Genomic DNA, 14849 nt, shown 5'->3' with positions numbered 1-14849 from the left:
CATGTTCTGTCCTTACGTGGAAATGTGGGTGGTTTTATTTTCTCGCTATTCTTTATGGCTTTTTTCACTATGGAAATTTGTGGTTTTAATAGGAACTTGATAAACCATCTTATGGAGGCTCCATTATTATTATTTATTTATTTATTTATTAATTTATTTTGGCCACACCGCTTGGCATGTGGGATCTTACTTCCCCGACCAAGGATGGAACCCGGCTCCCCTGCAGTGGAAGCGTGGTCTCAGCCACTGGACCGCCAGGGACGTCCTGGCTGTTCCATTATTTACTGAACTATCACAAAAAGCATGGTAGTGTTTGGTTTTTGGTTTTTTTTTTACGTTTTTTATGGAAATTCTGTAACACACACAAAAGGAGTCCCAGGTGACCACCCCTAAACCAGGGATGACTCACTTGCTCTCTACCCACCCCCCCTCCTCGACCGACCACAGTGGTTAAAGGAAACCCTATCAGACGCGAAATCAGGCATCAGCCCAAGGCTGGAGTACATGTCTCTAAACAAGACTCTTTTTCACTTCACAAAACCAGAACGCCATTATCATACTTGAAAAAAATTAACAATAATTCTTCCACACCATCAAATATCCAGTCAGTGCTGAAATTTCCAGCTGTCCCATAGATAGCATAGTGTGGTCTTTTTGTTTAGGGGTGTTTTTTTTGTTTTGTTTTGCAGTTTGTGTTGAATCAGGGTCCAAATTAATGGACGACCTGTAAGTGTCTTTATCGGTGGGTTCCCCACCTCTCTGCTTTGTCTGCCCCGAGGGGTCTGGTCCTTGTCCTGTAGACATCCCAGGTCTGGACTTTGTGAGGGCTTCCTGAGTCTTCCCTGCCCTGTGGGTGCAGCCGGGTCTGCTCGGACCCTCCCAGGCTCCAGCGCTTGTGATCCTGAAACAGACCACAGAGAAGTACACAAATGCATCACAGAATCAGGTTCTCTCATGCCCTGAGAGGTGTCACAAAGAGAACAAAGTGGGGATCAGGGAGTGGCAGGAGCAGGTGGCAGCTTCTAGAGCCAAGGAGGGGACGTTTGTGTTGTGACTGCCGTGGAGAGGTCCGCCACGTGAGGGCACCCCAGGCAGCAGTCCAGGGGGGACGAGCCTCGTTGGGAGGAAGTGGGAGGGGCAGGTGGTGGCACGTGGCCCAGGGGTCCGGCTGGGGGCCGTGGGCCCCAGGGTAGAAGCTTGGGTGTCCCCAGCCTTCCGAGGGGCAGCACTGGGAAGGTGGCTGCCGGGCAGACTTGGTGGTGGGAATCACCTGCAGAAAGTGACCGGGACGGTGCGGCGGGAGCACAGCTCAGGGGAGGCAGGGCTGGACGAGCAGGCCCGCGGGGAGGGCAGGCAGGGAGCACCTGGCTGGGCCTCCTCAGAGGAGTGCAGGTGGGGGCGAAGCGGCCCCAGAGACAGCTCAGCCGGAGCACGAAGCCACGGGCCGACGAGGTGGCCCTGCTGGCTGAGGACCAGGGCGCTGCTGGGGGGGGGGCCTTGGGTGGGCTTTTCCAGCACGCAGTTTATTAGGAAACAGTGACGGCCGCCGGCGCTGCTGAGCAGCCCAATATCCCGGCCGCGGTTCCGAGCGCTTCTCCCAGATCTGTCTCCCAGGTGCCCCCTGGGGAGGGCCGTGCTCCCGTTTTACAGACGAGGATGCGGAGGCGCAGAGCGCCCGGCGAGGAGCTCGTGTGCGGCGTGCGGGAGCGGGGACCTTCCTCCGCGCCCCCCACTCACCACGCGTGTGCGGGTTTGTCTCGGCAGCTGCCCCGGCCCCTCTGCTCGGATCCTGAAAGGCGTGATGCGCGTCGGCCTCCTGGCGAAGGGCCTCCTCCTGCGGGGAGACAGGGCCGTGCAGCTGATCCTGCTGTGCTCGCAGAAGCCCACCCGCGCCCTGCTGTGCAGAGTCGCCGAGCAGCTGCCCCTCCAGCTCCCGGTGAGGCGCCCGGCCGCGCAGTTTGATTTTAGAAACGGGCGCAAGGAGAGAGCGGGGGACCTTGAGGCTTCCTTTACAAAGCGGGTTCAGGGCAGAGCCTGGAAACAGTCTAAACGTCCGGCCTCTGAGGACGGTCGCTTCCATCACATCCACAGCAGAGCCCAGGCAGCCGGCGCAGAGCACAAACAGGGACGAAATCCTCAGAGAAGACACTCAGGCTTGCAAGACTAGAGGGGTGCAGGGCTGGGGGGTTGGCGGGACTTCCTCCTCCAGAGCAGTTCCTGATGTTGTCATAGAGCTTTTCTCCCCTGAGATGGTCACCGGGGGAAGGGTGAGGCCACGTCATGGTTTAGACTGATCGTCTTCTGTTAAAATACCCAGTTCCCAGGGCTCTTTCTTCCTCCTGACGTGTCTGCCGCCCTTCCCCAGAGATGTCAGCCTCGTTTCTCCAACTCGTGTAGTGAGCGCTGGGGGCCAGGCAGACCGTGGCTCGCCTCCAGGGCTCCCAGTCTGGTCAGGAGACATAGTAAACAAACACAGCAAGCTAACTGCCAGTTTATCTTCTGTAGAGAAATGAAAACCTGAGGCCGGGTAGGGAGCACCTGGGGAGAGCGGGGGTCACTTCAGACAGGACTGAGGGAGGTGTGTATCCTGACAGAAGATGGAGCAGGGGAGGTGAGAGATGAGGAGAGGTCCTGAAAGATGGGGGGCGGGCAGTATTGCACATAGAAGGACCTGCACCTGCAGAGGCCAAGAGGTAGGAGGCCCAGGGAGAGGCCTGCCTGAACGGACTAGGGCCTAGATCAAGCTGGGCCTGAAGGCCATGTGGGGAGGTCAGATTGCCTCCTCAGGGAAATGGGGAGACTGGAGGGTTTTAAGCCGGGGAGTGACGTACTCTGACTTCACCAGTTTAATCACTCATTTCCTGAACACCATGACATGACTTGACATGACATACAGTAGGGGGTGCAAAGATGGCTCAGGTGCAGGCCGTGTCCTCTGGAACCTTGCAGCCCAGTGGCTAAGACAAAGCCCTAGGCCCTACGAAGATGGGTGAGGCCATGGGGAAGATGGCTAAGACCACGGGAGGGCTGGCGGTGCCTCCACGCTGCCCCCAGCCACGTAGACTGACCCTCTTAGCCATTACCTGGCTGAGCATCTCAGGGACCGCAAAGCAAGAGGAGGGACCCAGCAAAGCCTCTCCAGGCTCCGGGTCACTGCAGCCAAACCCACCTTCGTTGTACAGTCTCCTGGGCGGCTGGTAATCGATGATGGAGTCAGAGTCCTGATGGCTATGCGCAAGGGGTCCCTTGTCCCTGAGCCGCCCTGAGAGTGAGAGGCTGGCGAGGCTGTAAATGGAGGGGATGGGGATCCGTCGAGAGGGCGGGGCTTGTCTGGAGTCTCTGCTTGCTGGGGCCAGACCCTCGGTTCCCCCCCGTGATGGAGCCGGGGCTGATGGGGTGGGGGGTGGGGCAGGGGCGGTCTGGGCTGTAAGGAAGCCTGTGCTGGGGTGGGGCTGAGCCCCGGTCAGGCGTGGGGTGGGACCAGAGCGAGGGGCCTCAGATCTTGCCTAGAGGCAGCCCCTGCCCAGTGTCCTGAGAAACCACCATTCTGCCCTTGTTACCCAAATGGTAGCCTGTCAGACCAACTGAAGGATTTTGCCTTTGCCACTGAATAGCATCTCTTGGGTCACATTCCATATTGGTACTTAGGGAGCGTCACTCTTTTGTGGCTGAAGAGTATCCCGTTGCCGCTTGTCCGTAACTGGCGTCCCCTCCCTGGAGCTGGACATTTAGGTTGTGTCCCGTGTTCTGTGGTACCAGCGAGGCCACAGCCAAGGAATGACCTTGTACACACAGTGCTCCACACACGCAGAGCGCGTCCCGCTGCCGAGTCAACGGGTCAGAGGCCTGAGCCCGGCTGTGTCTGCTGAGCGTGGCCAGGTCAGCCTCCACCAGCAGTTGAGAGATGCATATGTTGGTGAGCCCAGCGGCTCCTCAGACTACCTGAGTTTTGTCCTTGCTGCAGGTGACAGTGGCCCCTCATTCTAGTTTTACCGTGATTCTCCCTTACCGTGGGAGTCTTTTTCTGTCATTGTGTAGAAAGGGTCACTTTGGTTTCTCTCTCTGCAAACTATCTATTGCTTGCTGGTTTTGCTGTTGGCTTGCTGATGTTGTTATTGAGCCAAGGGTGTTTTTACATATGAAGGCACCTCCATGCTGGGCCTGTTGTCTGTATTCATTTCTAGGAGTGCACTTCTGGAGGGCGGGGCTGTGTCTCCATCCTTAGGAGGTTCCAGAATGCCCGGCATGGGGCCTGGCACCCAACCACTCCTGCCTCTCAGCTGGCGTCATGAGGCCTCGTGTTGTATTTGCACCTTGCAGGTGGTGACAGAGGACAAGTACGAAGTCTCCTCCGACCCTGAGGCCAACATCGTCATCTCCTCCTGCGAGGAGCCCCGGGTACAGGTCTCCGTGTCCATCACCTCGCCCCTGATGCGGGAGGACCCCTCTGCAGACCGAGGTGCGGCCGGGCCCTTCTGTCCCGCCCCCCTCCCCACACACCCGGTGGCCTAGGGCAGCGTCCGCCTCTGCTCTGGGCGGGGGGTGGGGGGGTTGCCACGGCCAATTTCCAGCACTTTCGTTAACCTGGATGCCCTGGTCAGATAAGGGCTGGGCCTTGAGACAGTGGAGGAGGGGAGGAAGAGAGCTGGGACAGAGTGTTGAGGGGCTCAGAACCCGGCTGCGGGGCGCGTGCACAGGGAGCCCTTCCTCCCCTGCCTCTGGGCCATGCAGGCACCTGCTCCCTGCCCCGAGGAGACCAGCTATGCCAGGTCCCCCAGCAAGACAGGGGCCTGGGGACCTGAGACAGATGGGCGTTGTCAGAGCGAGCGGGAGAGGGTGCGGGGCGAGGCCAGAGGGCAGCCAACAAGGAGGGTGCAGGCCAAGGTGACGGGGATGCACCCGAGTCTCGTCCAGCCGTGGAACCTCCTGGAACAGCCCCGAGACTGTTTCCCAAACTCCGGTCCTTCTGGGACCCTGTTTATGATTTTTGTCACAGCTGAGGGCCACCAACCACTGATGCTTTCCTCCAAATCAGTTCCTTTTTGGCTCTTAAATTTTTAAGCAGGAGGGCCTTTGAACCGTAAGTGGAAAGCCATTACCCGTTGTCATAAAGAGGGTGTCATCTGTCATCTGAAACTAAAGACAGTGGGAAGAAACAGGGACGCCCTTCAGCTCCAGCGGAGGCCCTGCTCGGGCTTGCTCCCATGCGAACCAGGGGGTCGTTGGGAACGTTGGGAAGGGTTCAAGGTCTGCGGCCATTGAAGGAGGCGGACTGGAGGGGGCGAGAGACACGGAGACCCCTCAGCGGGAGCCCGGCCCCCCGGAGCTGCTCCTCACTGGGTGTCCGCGCCCTGCTGGCTGTGTTTGGGGGGGGGGGGGGGCGCTTTCAGCTTCTCCTGTCGTTCTCTCTCAGCCCCGAAGGAGCAGACTCAGGCCTGGGGGGGTGGGAGTCGGGGGGTTTGTGGGTGAAAGAGAAACCCCTGCTCCCCCCTGTGACCTAAAACATCAGGGCTTCATAGACTGAGGGGAGAAGAATATTCCTGATGCAAGAAGAAGAAGGAAGGAAAAACAGGCTGGAATGTCCCCCAGACCTGGGGCCCTGGTCCTCCGTGATGGCGTGTGTGCACACCTGACCCACTGTCTCCCTTTGAATTATGCATGTGGGAGGTTCTGGAGATCCAGCTTCATTCAGTTTTCCAGCTGAGCAGTGATTTGCTAACCAAGGGAGTCGGCGCTGATGGCGCCAGGTGGCAAGTGCGGAGCTCTTTCCTCGTGGGAGCGCAGAACCCAGAGGAGATGGGGTTTCATGGAGAGCATGTCTGGGGTCCGAGCGGCGTCCCAGAGGAAGGGCCAGCGAGCGGAACCGCGTGTCTTCCGGACAAATGCACCGAGGCCCAGGGACCTGAGGGCCCAGCCATGTGGCCGGGGAGGCAGGAGCAGGGGGAGGGGCGCCTGGCCCACGTGCCCTTCTCTTCCAGGAGGAACCGAGGCGCCTCCACCCGACCCGGGAGATGTCCTGAGCCCAGAGAAGTGCCTCCAGTCGCTGGCTGCCCTCCGCCATGCCAAGTGGTTCCAGGTCAGGGGGCGGCCCGGGGCGGGCCCCCAGTGCAGAGAAGGGACAGGCGTGGGGGTGGGGCGGTGGCTCCCCAGCCCGCAGGTCCTTGCCCAGGGCTCACCTGACGGAGGTTACTTCCTGGCTGACGGGGTCGGGAACTTCAAAGGACTGACCACCACTCTGGGGGTGGGGATGCCGTGTCCCATGACCGGCCCCCCGCCCACCGCCACTGACGCCGGCACTGGGGCTCAGGCCTGGGCCACTGGGGAGTGGGCTCTGCTTCCGGTCGCCACCCGTGAGGCCGGCCAGCCGGTGCCCCCTGGCGTCCCTGATGCCTCCACTGCCAGGACCGGACCCCCGGCCGGGCTCCCTGCACCTGGCCGACAGCCCTTGTTCCCCTGGCCCTGTGCACGTGCCCCGCCGGCCACGTCCTTGTAGCTCCCTGGAGCTAACGTGTGCTTCTCTCCCCAAAGGCGAGAGCCAGCGGCCTGCAGCCCTGTGTGATTGTCATCAGGGTCCTCCGGGACCTCTGCCGGCGCGTGCCCACCTGGGGGGCCCTGCCGGACTGGGTGAGGCAGCGCCAGGGGGCCCAGCCCTGCTTTAGGAAGCCCCTGACCCCTGACAGGCCGAGCCTCGTTTCCTGGTCCAGCGCCCAGCTTTCCAAGAAAGGGCTGGTGTCGGTCTGAGCGCCAGGAGAGGTGGATGGGGTGGGGTGTCTCGGGGCCCTTGGCCCAGGGGTGAGGCTTGCTACAGACACAGCCTCATTTGACTGCATTATCTTAAACCCACAACCTGCGGGCAGGACCAGGAAACATGCAAATACAAGGGTGCCCGGCAGGAGCTGGGGTGTTTGCCTAGACCTGCAGGCGTCAGTGCAGCGGCCCGGCGAGGGCGGGTTCTTGGACCCATCCCACCCCAGCCCAGGCTGCCCTTAGCCTTGCTCATGAGGGCCGTCTCTGGCGCCCACCCGGACCTTGGCTTCCTCCCGTGGTCCAGGGAGACGTCCACGCTCGGTGCCACCCCTGGTGGTTGGCAGAGTGGCCGGCCCCGTGCTGAGTGACGAGGGGCTCACTCAGACGCGGGGAGGGCCCCGCATTCCCCGGAGCCCGTTTCCCTGTAGGTGTAGACAGGGAAACCCCCCACGATAGCTCACACCTCCTGCCCTGCCCTGGGACCCTCCAGGTAGGTGGCTCCTTGGAGGAGGGGACACACCTCAGCCAGCCCCCAAGTTCCTGTGACCCTCACGGTCCTCACTGTCTGAACCTCGGGTCACGGAGAACAAGGTTCTTTTAACCCTCATGACGCTGGTTTGCAATGTTACCATCGATGGGATTTTGCCAATGAGGAACCTGAGGCGAGAGAGGGGAGAAACCCTCCTATGGCCACAGCAAGGTGGTGAGGCCCCGGTGACCCCCTCCTTGTAGAAGTTCAGGGGTGGGTGGGCATGAGGGCAAGAGCTGGGAGGGGGCCGGTCCCCTGCAGACCCAGCCGAGGCCGCACAGCCACTCTCTCCTCAAAGGCCCGGGCCTCCGTCTCTGTCCCCGCCCCGCCCAGGCCATGGAGCTGCTGGTGGAGAAGGCTCTGAGTAGCACAAAGGGGCCCCTGAGCCCGGGGGACGCCGTGAGACGGGTCCTGGAGTGCGTGGCCTCGGGGACGCTCCTGACAGGTCAGTCCCTCTGGCCGGGAGCTCAGAGCCTGGAGCACGTGGCGGAGACCAGGGGCCGTGGAGGGGGAGGGGGTGGGTAGAGGAGCCTCCTAGGAACACTCAAGAACCACGTCCAGCCCAGGTAGGACCGCGGGCACAGACACGCACATGCATGTCACTCACACAAAGGAACCACGCAGAGGCGTGGACAGGCCGGAAGAAGAGGCGGGGTGCAGGCTGGAGGGGAGGGGTCCGCGACCTTCTCTCATGCTCTTCGATGTCACACCCACCCTCCCTGGGGAGACAGGGACAGCCCGGGGGACATCTCCGAAGGAAACGGTAGGAATTCCACCATGGGCTGCGTACAGAGATGTTCACCAAGGTGTTCTTCACGGCAGCAGGAGGAGGACAGCGACCTGTGTGGCCCGAGTGACATGTTAGATGCAAAACGGTGTTTTCCAGTCGTTTCAGCGACAGGTGATAGTGTATTAAGTGGAAGAAGAGAGTGTATTTTTAATACACTGGCCCGTGGTGTGAGCCTTTTATGTAACTCCACACTCACCAACGCGTGCGCACACGCACCGACAGGCGGCGAGGAGTTCCTCTGAATGCGTGTGGGGCTGGAGGGAGGACGTGGGGGGGAGAGGCCTGGTGTGGCCTGTGGGCACGTGGGGTCCAGTGCAGACCCCCAGCGTTGCTGAGCCGCGGCGGCAGCCTTCACAAAGGCGCGCTCTCCTTCTCTGCCGCCCCTACCTCTCCTCGCAAAGATGGGCCCGGGCTCCAGGATCCCTGCGAGAGAGACCAGATGGACGCCCTCGGGTCCATGACCCTCCAGGAGCGGGAGGACATCACGGCCAGTGCCCAGGTAGGAGGCCGGCCCACAAGGCTCCCTCGGCCCACTCGGGCCGGCTCAACCGTTTGCATCGGTGCTGCGTCCCAGGAAACGGTCTGGGGCTCCCCCTCCCGCCCCCTGCCCTGTGGAGACGGGTGGCTTGTGGGTGGCAGGACTGCTTCCAGGGGGCCGGGCCAGCCTGGCCCAGAACCAAAGCTGGTCCCGTGATGAGGCGCAGACTTGGGGCCTCGCTGGCTGGCACCGTCCTGGGTACCCCCGCCCCCCACCCTGCAGTCTGCAAACACCCAACCGAGGCCTCCCGCTGGGCCTCAACAGCTTCGAGTGTCAAAGCAGAGCCCTCACCTGTGGCTTCCTTTTTGTTTGCAAATTTTTATTTATAAGCAAGTCTCCCAGCAGTACAGAAATCACCCTGGGCCTGACGTTCCTGGATGGCCTTCAGTGGAGAGAGTCACACTGCTCTGGTCAGAGCTGACGCAGGAGAGGCAGGGTCTGGGGTCCCCGCAGCTAGGAGAGAAAGAGCCGGTGTTCCCAGGGGCTTCCCGGCACCGTCCTCACCTCCCCCCGGCGCAGGCAACTCCCAGCACAGTCCTTCACGTGCCAGGGTGACGGGAGCTCGGCACTGGCCAAAAGGCTGCCCAGGATGCCCACCCCCACCCCCAGCCCCCGAGTCCCCACGGGGCCGCGAGAGGCGGGCACGCGGGGCGCGGGCAGAGGGTCCTGACGGGCCGTCTGCCCCCAGCACGCCCTGCGCATGTTGGCGTTCCGGCAGATCCACAAGATCCTGGGCATCGACCCTCTGCCGCCCCCCAAAAGCAGGCCTGGGGCGCGCTTCCGGAAGAGGCCGCGGGAGGTGGGCGAGGCCGAGGAGGGCGCCGGCCAGAGGAAGCGGGCTGGCGGGGCAGAGGAGGGCCCGGGTGAGCGGCCTGGCCTCCCCAACGGGACCTGACACGCCGCCGAGTGGCTGCTTCCCCCCTGACGCTGGACAGTCCTGTTCTCCTTTGCAGTAGCGTTCCGTAGATTTCTTTAAAGACACGTGTTCAGTCATTAGTGAAATCTGTTCATCTGGCGCTTTGAGCTGCAGGGGGTGCGGGCGCAGCACCCCAAGGCCTGCCTTCCCCCGGGCAGGAAGGTGCAGCGCAGTTTTAAACCCTGGCACTTCTTGCTAGCTTTAAACTCACCCTGCAGTGGACTAAGGGTGTGGGCTTTTCAACGGCTTCGTGTGGACGCGCCAGCCGTGTGTGGGTTTGATATCTTGCGGGCACGCCCATGGGGGTCCCACATCAGGAAGCCCGGCCCGGAGGCAGGTCGGGATGATCTGGGGTGGTGGCCAAGCCTGAGAGTGTGCCCAGGCCGGGGTCCCTGGGCCCCAAGCCCAGTCGGCTCCAAACACGCTGCCCCCCTCCAGCTCCCCAGCCTGGAGCCAGCCCCGCGGCCAGAGGTCTGCAGGGCCTGAGCTCTCAGGGCTCATCCCCCCGCCCGCCGTGGAGAGCGCCGCAGAGCCGAAGGGTGGTGAGGATGCTGGCTGACCTCGGGAACGTCGGTGACCGCCACGGCGCCGCACCCCGTGCCACCGCGTGCCTTCTGCCCCGCGAGGAGCCGCTGCGTACACCTCATTCGGGGCTTTCTCCCGGCCTCCTTGCGCAGCTGCAGCCAACGCGGGTCCAGGGCCCGCCCCTTGGAAGCAGGGCCCAGAGGCAGGCTCCTCCCGGCACTGGTGGATGTGAGGGCGCCCCTGCCCAGCCCCCGCCCCGATCCGTCCGAACTTCCCTCTTTGCGACAGCTTCTCTCAGCTTGCTGCCCGGTGGCGCTGAAGGGGCAAAGTCCATCTCTGGGCCGACACGATCTCTTCTGCTCACTTGATTATTTCACGCTCATTTCTGTGTTTGAGGGACAGCCTACGTGTGGCTTCACATCTCATGTCTTCGTAGAACTACCCGGAAGTTTGGGGGGTGGGGAATAAACAAGATATGCCTGTCTCTTGGTGTGGACCGCGCAGTCCTTCCTCGGGATGCAGTGACCGACGCTGCTGCGCTCCCGCAGCCTCTTGGGGCTCCAGGCAGGGGCCCTGACCAGCTGGCGCTTCTCCTCGAGGCTCTGAGGCTGGGAGTGTGGATGGGGGGCGGGGGAGGTTCAAGGGGCCGGTGCTTCCCAGGCCATCGCCACACTGAGGTCCCCTTGGGATGCAGAGGAGCCAGGCTCTGCAGACCCCACCCCCACTCCCGGGGATCCAGCGCAAGAAGCACTCATCTCACGCACCTCCCACAGCCACCCGAGGAGCCCACCCTGGCCTGGTCCAGGCGGTGCACAGCGGGGCCATCAGCGGGCGGGTCGGGGACCCAGAAGGCTTCCTGGAAGAGGGGGCGGCCGAGCAGAGTCGGGAGGGGTAGCTCTTCACCTGCAGGCCTCCTACCAAGAGCTCCCCCGCAGTTTCCCCAAATCCTCAATGCAGACCTAAGGGGGCGGTCCAGAGAGGGAGACGCGGGCGCAGCCGAGCCTCTGGCAGCTTCAAGCCCCCAGGGCATCCCCAGGCAGTGCTTGAAGGGCGGAGAGGGCAGGAGGCAGGCGGGGTTGCCGTGGCCCCTAGCGGGAGTGGCATGTGCCCTTGGGCACAGGGAGATGGCCAGGACCCCCTTCTCAGAGCTGGGCCAAGGGTGTCACCCCCCCCTCTGCAAGCAAAGCGTAGCCTGGTTCTAGCTGGCGAATTATCTACCGGAAACAGGAAGTGGCCAGCTGGTGCCTGACCACTGCAACGTCCTCGGGAGGGCAGGCCACGCTCCTCTGCTTCCGGCCCCTTCCTGAAGAAGCAGTACCCCAACAACACCAGCAAGACAGAGCAACCCCTCAGCTGGTCCTGGCCACAGCCACAGACCAGGTACAGGGGACATTCTCCACTTCCTGCAGGGGTGCTTCACCCACACACCCCCTCTCCCTCTGCGTCTCTTGTTGACAGCCCCGCTATTCACCCAGCTGCCCAGGCTGACCACCACCACCACCGGGTAGTCCTCCTGGGTTTCTCTGTGCTTGGGGCCAAGCCATCCAGAAGTCCTGTTGGTCCCACTTGTGCTGCTCTCCATTCACAGCTTCTGGCGCTCTGAAGAGTCAACCCACCAGAAGCTGGGGGCTCAAGATAAAACTCAGGGTTGCACTCAAAACCCCAAATCCAGACAAAGCCCCCAAAAGAACCCAACTGCCACCATGTGCCTCAGTAACTCCACTTCAGACCTACTAGTCTCTGCTGGTCCTCAGTGAACCAGCCAAATGTCTTCCTGCCCCAGGTCCTTTGCATGTGCTGTTCCCACTGCCTGGTAAGCTCTTCCCCTGGTCCATATGGCCAGCCGCTGCTCTCCTCCTTCGGGTCTCAGCGAGGCCTCCTTGACTGCCTCAACCTGTCACATCACCCTGTTCATTTCCTTTACGCCACGCGTCACAGATCAAAATCGTTTGTGGTCTGCCTTCCCTCTCCCCCACCCCGGGGTGGGCTGTGAATTGTCTATGGGCAGGAAGTGTATCTGCCTTACTCACCACGGTACCCCCAGTCTAGAACAGACCAAGTTCAATAAATATGTTAATGCTTGAAACCATGCTCTGACCCTCAAAGATGGGTCTCCGTGTTGGAGGGATTCACCTCCCAGCAGATGAGAAGACCCCATTTGTTTCCGTCTCATCCCAGGAGATTACCGTACTGATCAGGATGAGAGCCTTTGACTAAGGCCCTGGCAAGAGGGTGAAGGGACGGGAGAAGGGGTTGGCTTTCAGGGGTGAGCGTCACCGCTGCACCTTTGCAGAAAGCCCCTGTCCCGCTACCATGAGCCTCCCCCACATCCCGGCCGTGGCAGCTCCAGGAAATCTCACAACCCACCGCTCACTGTCCCATCCCCGCCTCCCGGGGAAGATAGATATGATCTTCTCCATCCGGTGCTTTAAAACCAATCCAGTTGACAGAGAGTTAAATCTGCCCCCCTAGCAACTTCAAAACACCGCGTTTAGGCAACGCAGCCACAAAATCAGACAGTTGGTTAGTGTCGTACACGATCCAGATGGATGGGACGCCTGGGCGATGGTGCTTGCTACAGGCCTGAAGAGCGGTCGCTTCTCATCTTTCCTCTCCAGCCCTCTCCCCACCAGGCAGAGGACCCCAGAGCAGGCCGGCGGCTGGCGGGGGGGACGTAGGACGAGGCACTTGAGGATTCGGCCTGCTGCGGGGCGGGAGAAGCAGCCCAAGAAGGCGACGCGGGACCTAGGCTGCGGGATGCTGGCGGGCCAGCCCGGTTGCTAGGAGACGGCGGTGAGTGTGGGAGGGATGATGCGGGGGCCGTGTGGGCAGGGCTGGAGCCAGACCTGGCAAGCAGACCAGCAGAGACAAACATGAAGGGCCGGTCTGCTGACCCCACCTGCCAAATCACCAATAGCGCAGAAAGAGAGCCACGAAAACACACCGCGTCCCGGGTCCAAATGAGTCGCACCCGCTGGCAGAGGGAGCATCTCCAAGGCTTGGCCGGCCTGAGGCGTGTTTGGGGAAATGTTGGCTCCGTCTTCTCCCTGGTCACCTGTTAGTTTGGCTTCCGGGGCTGAGACGATGTTTCAGGTAAGCAGGTTAAGGCTTTGCTGAGTGTACAAGTCAGAGGACTCTCATGTTTCTCCTTAAGGTGGAGAGGGCAGCCTGGGGTAGGGGGCACAGGGGGTATCACCCCGTTTATATCTCCCCAAGTTCTAAAAAATAAAGATACTGGGAAGCAGATATTTGCACACCCATGTTCCCAGTGGCATGATTCACAGCAGCTAAATGGTGGGGAAAAGCCAAAAGCCAAGCAACCGCTAACAGATGAAGAAACAAATGTGGTCCCTCCATAGCGTGGACTATTATTCAGCCTTAAAAAGGAAGGAGAGTCTGACATCTGCTGCAAATAACATAGATGAACCTTGAGGACATGATGCTCAGGGAGAGAAACCAGACACAGAAGGACAGATACTCTCTGACTCCACTCCCAGGAGGTCCCTAGAGGAGTCAGATCCACAGAGACAGGGAGTAGACGGTGGGGGCCAGGGGCTGGGGGAGGGGGTGGGGAGTCCGTGTTTCATGGGGACAGAGTTTCCGTTTGGGAAGAAAAAGTTCTGGGGATGGAGGGTGGGGTTAGTTGCACGACAAAGTGAATGTACTTAATGCCACTGAACTGTGCACTTAAAAATGGTTAAAATGGTGAATTTTGTGTCTGTTTTAACACAAATTTTTTCACGCATTGGGTTTTTCCAATTACAAAAATCTTGGGAGTTTCAGAAGAGTGGAAGAAGGGAAACAAAGTCAACCACTGTTAATATTCTGTTTCCTTCCAGTTTTCTCATTTTCCAGACTCTCGGTTACAGATGGGCTGTTTATACCACTTTGATTCCTCCTTTTTCTTCACTTGACATTATAACAACTTTGATTTCTCAGCTGTGTTTTCAAGGTGCCTAGATATACTTTTTCTAATTTAATTCTTCCGGAGACCTTTGGAGACAGATCTTTTTCATTATTATTATGGTGCTAAAATACACATAATATAAAATTCGCCACTCTGTTTCAAAGTGTATGACTCAGTGGTTTTTGGTATTTTCACGGTGTTGTGTAAACCGTCATCACTATTTAATTCCAGAACATTTCATCATCCCCCAAAGAAGCCCCATCCCCATTAGCAGTCATCCCCCACAACACGTCCCCAGCCCCTGACAACCAGGAACCCACTCTCTGTGTCTGGGGATCTGCCTGTTCTGGACATTTCCCATCAGTGGAGTCACACCCTGTGTGTCCTTCTGTGTCTGCTTCTCTCCCTGAGCATCGTGTTCTCAGGGTCCATCCATGTTGCAGTGTATGTCAGTGCTTCACTCTTTTTCATGGATGATAATATTTCCAAAACACTTTTCTGCACATACCTTTAGCAGTTAGGTTTCATTCTGCAACGTCTCGTGTCCTCAGCTGCTGTTCTTTCATTCAGCACGTGTTGATCGAGCACCTATTATGTGCTGTGGGCCGTCACTCACGTGGCCTCCCTGTGTCTCCCACTGAGAATGTTGAAATTTATTCAGTATTCAGTCAGCAAATACTGCCTTCCTTGGGAGAACCCAAAGATGAACCAGAGTTGTCGCTTCTTGCAGTGAGGGTGACTCCATGGTCCTTTATCATACTAGCTGTGGGGTGTCAGGTGCTCACTGAACCTCCCTGAGCCTCTTAGAAAACTGGATTAAAACTCATAGCACCGGGACTTCCCAGGTGGCGCAGTGGTTAAGAATCCACCTGCCAATGTGGGGGACACAGGTTTGAG

The 14849-nt window shown here is 59.9% G+C and overlaps 1 protein-coding gene across 1 annotated transcript in view; it reads left to right on the top strand.

Annotated features, from left to right (window-relative positions):
• The window catches only part of ZFR2 (zinc finger RNA binding protein 2), a 44982-nt gene extending 34802 nt beyond the window's left edge, over positions 1-10180 (top strand). Inside the window, exons 13-19 of the mRNA XM_057710310.1 lie at positions 1765-1936; positions 4321-4459; positions 5979-6076; positions 6529-6624; positions 7610-7721; positions 8468-8565; positions 9293-10180. Coding sequence (XP_057566293.1) covers positions 1765-1936; positions 4321-4459; positions 5979-6076; positions 6529-6624; positions 7610-7721; positions 8468-8565; positions 9293-9499 — 922 coding nt within the window. The 3' untranslated portion in view covers positions 9500-10180. The remainder of the gene's footprint in view (positions 1-1764; positions 1937-4320; positions 4460-5978; positions 6077-6528; positions 6625-7609; positions 7722-8467; positions 8566-9292) is intronic.
• The last annotated feature ends 4669 nt before the right edge of the window (positions 10181-14849 follow it).

Source organism: Hippopotamus amphibius, chromosome 15, assembly GCF_030028045.1.
Source record: "Hippopotamus amphibius kiboko isolate mHipAmp2 chromosome 15, mHipAmp2.hap2, whole genome shotgun sequence".
NCBI lineage: Eukaryota > Metazoa > Chordata > Mammalia > Artiodactyla > Hippopotamidae > Hippopotamus > Hippopotamus amphibius.
The sequence above is the reverse complement of the archived record's forward strand: the minus strand, read 5'-3'. Positions and strand labels throughout refer to the sequence as shown.